Source organism: Pollicipes pollicipes, unplaced genomic scaffold (assembly GCF_011947565.3).
Source record: "Pollicipes pollicipes isolate AB1234 unplaced genomic scaffold, Ppol_2.1 Scaffold_4295;HRSCAF=5057_pilon_pilon_pilon, whole genome shotgun sequence".
In the NCBI taxonomy this organism is placed as follows: domain Eukaryota; kingdom Metazoa; phylum Arthropoda; class Thecostraca; order Pollicipedomorpha; family Pollicipedidae; genus Pollicipes; species Pollicipes pollicipes.
In genome coordinates this window covers 27,029,293-27,034,373 of record NW_023596461.1, presented here as the reverse complement: position 1 = coordinate 27,034,373, position 5,081 = coordinate 27,029,293, and the positions used below count along the sequence as shown (strand labels likewise).

Sequence of the window (5,081 nt, the reverse complement as noted above, 5' to 3'; positions counted from 1 at the left end):
GTGGGCACCGTAGATAATCGAGCCCCGTGCCTCTGGTTTCCCAGACGCGCAGTGGTTAACGCAGATATGTTAATCACTACAATATCGGCACCTAGTGTTACCTGCGCGGTCAAGATCTCGTTCCACCGGTGAAAGCAATTGGAGACGTATAAATGGGTCTAGTTGAAACATTGGAAACGTGTGAATGGGTCTAGTTGAAACATTGGGGGCGTGTCCATAGCTTCTGGTGGAAACAGTGCAGCGTGTGAATGGCTTTTGGTGGAAACAGTGTAGGTGTGTGGATGACTTACAAATTTAGGGCTTCGCGATATTAAACTGCGCAAGAACATGGCGGAGTCTTAATTCCCATTTGTTTGGGAAGTCCTGGCCATTTGGAATGCTGATCACTTGGCTTGAATCTCAAAATTTTGGGGGGTTTGGCAGCCATGGAGAAAATTAGATAATACTTATGCATGTATGTGATGATATAGTCACATCTGATGTAACCCTCATCACTGCAGAGAAGTCTATCGCGCTACAGCACTACCCATGCGAGGGAATGGCGCATGACAATTATAGTCGGACGGCGTAATAACACCGATATTGAGCATGCTGGTCTTTCAAGGACGATGCGCTCTGCCATTTGCAGGACGTGTTACGCGAAATGCCCACAGCGCTTGGGTTTACCAGGAAGCTTTCCAGCCTTTTGATGTCAAGGTTGAGGGGCGAATCGTGATTCAGAAAGACTTTCAGCTCAAACGCAGGCGGAACAAGGGAGGTGCCGCTTTTGCGCGATGGGGTCAATGGCTCATGGCACCGTAAAGGGGTGCCATGAATATTGCACCGTAAACTTGGTACAGCTGAGGTGTGCGACTTATCTATTACATCTCTGGTAAATTCAAAACCTGCAAAAATACCACATGGTAGAGCGAGAGCTTCTAAAGAAAATAAATATCGGATGGAGAGATTCGGGTGCGCTTGGGTCGCGTTGTGTGCATGCTTCAACTTTCAGTGTGGTGCGGTTCTCTCAGACTGGGAGGGACACGTGTGGGCACTGGAGGCGTCGCTTTGTGGAAGACAGTGAGGCTTCCTCTTCGTACTTGAAGTTAGCATTGATTTGGGATATATCGGCTTGTGGAAAACGACGAATCGAAATTTATTTGTACCCCATCTCCCAGTGCTGAACAAATTCTCCCGCCTTTACGTCAAACGCAGGCTGCCAGATCGTATAACACTCGCGAATCTCCCTAAATTTGGGCTGCCACGAGTTCCCCACTTTCACCATTCCTGCCTGTGAGTGCTCGGGTTATCTCGCTTCGGTTCGTCAGGCCGTATGCCTGTAAGCCTGTGATCGCTGAGTGGCGTGACGCCGTCGGCCGCTGCAGGTGACGTGGCGCCGTCGGTGACAAACGCTCGTCCCGCTCCTCAGGCTGCGGGCGGGGGCGACACGCCGGCAGCCGTCGCATCCATCTCGCGGCGTGCGGTCGCGCGCCCGGCCGCACGCCTCTGACGTCACGGTCGGGCTTGTGACGTCACCGGCTAAAGAGCGCCATCCATTGGCGGAGCGGCATGGCTGCGGTCCCCTGCGGGAAGACAGGGCCGCCCGCCGCGTGAGGGCTCGAGGCGCTTTGGGCACCGCTGTGGTGGAAAGGCGACAGCGGTACGGATTATGGATAGTTACCGCATCGAGCAAACGCAAGGGCTTGCCTGGGCCGAGGTAAAAGCAGAGCGCACGAGCGTGGGCGTAGTTGATGAGTGCTGCGATAACGGGAAAGTGCTGGTTGCTGGGAGCGGCAGTCCGTTTTAGAGCGCGCTGATGTGATCGATACAAGGCTCTGGTGCAGGCAAGCACAGTCCTAGGCGTTGGCTAACGCGAGCGGTGCATTGCAGCACACACGCAGTTACGTGTCAGCGCGGCGGAATTCTGTTAGATTGTAACGTCTTGCTTCTCTGTGTTCCCTGCTGGGTTCTCTACTCTCACCTTATTTACAAAGCTTGTAGCAAGCATGTGTGTCCCTTTCATTATTCCATGCTCAAGATTGCTTCTTTAAAGCAAGAGGGTTCCGTTCCGTTTGCACTGGTGAGGCCTTTCCTTGAAAAAGACGCTATATGTAAGCACAAATATGACACTTGTGAAGTTGCTTTCATTTATTTCGCTACACCGCGCTGTGCAGCCAAGCTGTTCCAGCAGTCCTGTTAACGTTGTTGACAAAGTTAGCTGTCACGGCAAAGTTACGATACGTTTTTATGGTGCGACGCAGAAGTAGTTCGGTCCTCAGCTGAGATAAGAACCAGCAATACGCTCTGCACGGATTTAGGAGAAACGTCGAATGGGTTGCGATTTCGCCTGAGCGGGATAATTTCTCTCTCATACAAAAGTTGTAGATGGAGACGTCGCTTTCTCCAGTCCCTGCGACGCACTTTGGCATCCCAAAAGGGCAACATCTTCTAATATCGGATCTCCCGACATCCTCTTCGAATCACTCTCAAATCTCTCTCTGCCCTCTGCTCTCTCTCTCATCTCTATCATCGCTCTCTCGTCCCTTCTTCTCCTCTTCTCTCTCTCTATCTCTCCTCTCTCTCTCTCTCTCTCTTCTCTCTCTCTCTCTCTCTCTCTCTCCTCCTCTCTCATCTCTCTCTCTCTCTCTCTCTATCTCTCTCTCTCTCTCTCTCTCTCTCTCTCTCTCTCTCTCTCTCTCTCCTCTTTCTCTCTCTTCTCTCTCTCCTCTCTCTCTCTCTCTCCTCTCTCTCTCTCTCGTTCTTCTCTCTCTCTCTCTTCTCTCTCTATCTCTCTCTCTCTCTCTCTCTCTCTCTCTCTCTCTCTCTCTCTCTCTTTATATCTCTTACTATTTATTTCCTTTCCTCTCCCTAGTTCACGCAAGCTCTCGAATTTTCTCTCTGCCTCCCCCACGAAATGACAAGGCGATAGTCTGACCTGCCTTCCTTCTTCTTGTTCATTCAGACCCTATTTTCATTCCACCACCACAACCCTTATTCGGCAGTAGACTCTGGGGAAATCTGGTTAGAACTGCCACATCACAAAGTCTAGGAAGGAATTAATCTGTTTCTGTTCTGAGGCTATTACTCTTGTGCGAGTGCAATGTTCGAATGGCAGCAATTCCGATAATTTTTGTTGCCTCCAAATGCTGGATCGCTTATGATATTTTTATAAACTAAATGTTATGCACCACGTTTTTTTCAGAAGCACTTTGAAAGGAGTTTTAGTCCATGTATGTCCAAGGAGTAAGTCACTTACGCCTGTTAAAGTTTTAGTCCAAAGTTATCCAAAATAGAGTTTGTTATCCAATCTGGATAATGACTTTCGTGATATTTTTCGTGTACTTTTGTCGTCTTGGGCTGAACTGGGATCAATTCTGAGTTTGGTTTGCTGATGTGCTAATAACCATGGGTGTCACGCTTGCACTGCGCAGTTCATTTCGGCCCAATCACGATGGCCTACCACGTATGTGCCGTCCACTTTAATGGTCCCTCGTCCGTATACTGCCAGTCGGGGTGACCTCATTCCATATCCAAGTGCTCTCGACAAAACTGAGGCAGGTGCAAACTGGCCTTGGATTCGTTTTTTTACGTAACGCTCATCGATGTCTTATGTTAAGCTTCCCCAAATGACTTGGCACCAGGACTGACAGGCGCCCTGCGGTCTCTCATCAGCTAAAGCCATTGTATCCTCTCTTGACCTTTTTTTAAATGGACTGGCACAGCAGAATGCCGCTCATGCAGCGTTCACTTCGCATTAACTCAGAATAGACACTTGAGTAAGTATGAAATATGTGGGTGTAATTTGCAATGTAAGCGAATATAAGAGCGCATCGTGCATGAATGTGTGTCCTTAGTTCGCGACGATAAAAAGCATTTCTCCCAAAAATTTCAAAAGTCTACCCTCAAAGACATCCTAAGAAAAAAGTGCGCTACTAAGAACAGAGAGGAACACGAACAAATTCGGATGCGGTGAATTGCTCCGTGAAAAGCTAATGCCAAACATGAATGCCTGCCGGTCGGGTGCTGGTTGAGAGATAATGGTAGGTTGTAAATTTTTATTATTATGATCTACTGGCCGGTATTCGCACAGCAGGAGTCGCTTTGCTGCGCGGATGCGACTATACGCAGCACAATGCAGCCCGCAGGAGCAAACGGAACGGAGCTGAGCAAATATGAACGTCTGATGTGGCTACTGAGCAAACAGCGCTTGGACACTGCATTAGGCTACGCCAGCACCGCGCAAGATAACGTGCGTCGACAACGGAGCATACAGTGATCGTGTGGTGCGTGCTACGGTGTGCGAACCTTTCCGTCGCTTTTTTGCGCGGACGGAGCGTTGTTTAATGAACAAATGTAAAGATGCATATCAGCCAGCATACTCCGCTGTTTAACATCCGATCTATCTTGCCTCTTTTTGTGTTATGAGATCATTTTGTAGCGTGGTCAAAATTATTAGCAGCAGCAGCCGGCACAACGATTCAGAGAAAAAATAATAGCGATAGTTTTTCACCATTTTTGTCGTGGAGCTTCACGATGCTAATTCTTAACTGTTTTCCGAGTACCGTAGCTTTTCTATAACTTGTTGATTGCTGATCGCTGTTGATATGCATAAGAATGGACAGAATGTATTAAACGTATGATCGCGTTGGAAAGAAACTTGTAAAATGGAAATAGCTTCGCTGTTTTTACTAACTCCGATAACGTAAGCCAAACAGCCAAGGAAATCTGGCCTGCTCGAAGCTCTCTGCTGTCAACAGCTCCACACGAGAGCCGTCACTAACTTCGAGCCCTCGGTAATCGCTCGCGCCAGCCTCGCTCATAGACGGCCACGAATGTCATCCGGGTCGTGACCTCAGCGCGCCGTCCGGCGTGCCCGGTCAGCGAGTCTGCGCACACCGCCAGCGGCGGCCGGCTCTGACGCCGCCCACTCTGGTCTGTTTCAGCGGACATTCTGCACGGCGCCTGGACAGAGTCCAGCACACCGGCAGGTGGGTGGCGGCCGCCATCTTGCCGGCCGTCCCAGCCGGCTGTTGTTGCCGCCTTTGTTCGCGGGCGGACGCCGCTGAACGCTTCACCCAGCGCTCATTGTGCGTTCGTGGAGG

General features: G+C 49.9%; 1 protein-coding gene across 1 annotated transcript in view; it reads left to right on the top strand.

Annotated features, from left to right (window-relative positions):
• The window catches only part of mmd (disintegrin and metalloproteinase domain-containing protein mind-meld), a 111,593-nt gene that overhangs the window by 12,571 nt on the left and 93,941 nt on the right, over positions 1 to 5,081 (top strand). The window contains exon 2 of the mRNA XM_037220420.1: positions 4,923 to 4,967. Coding sequence (XP_037076315.1) covers positions 4,923 to 4,967 — 45 coding nt within the window. The remainder of the gene's footprint in view (positions 1 to 4,922; positions 4,968 to 5,081) is intronic.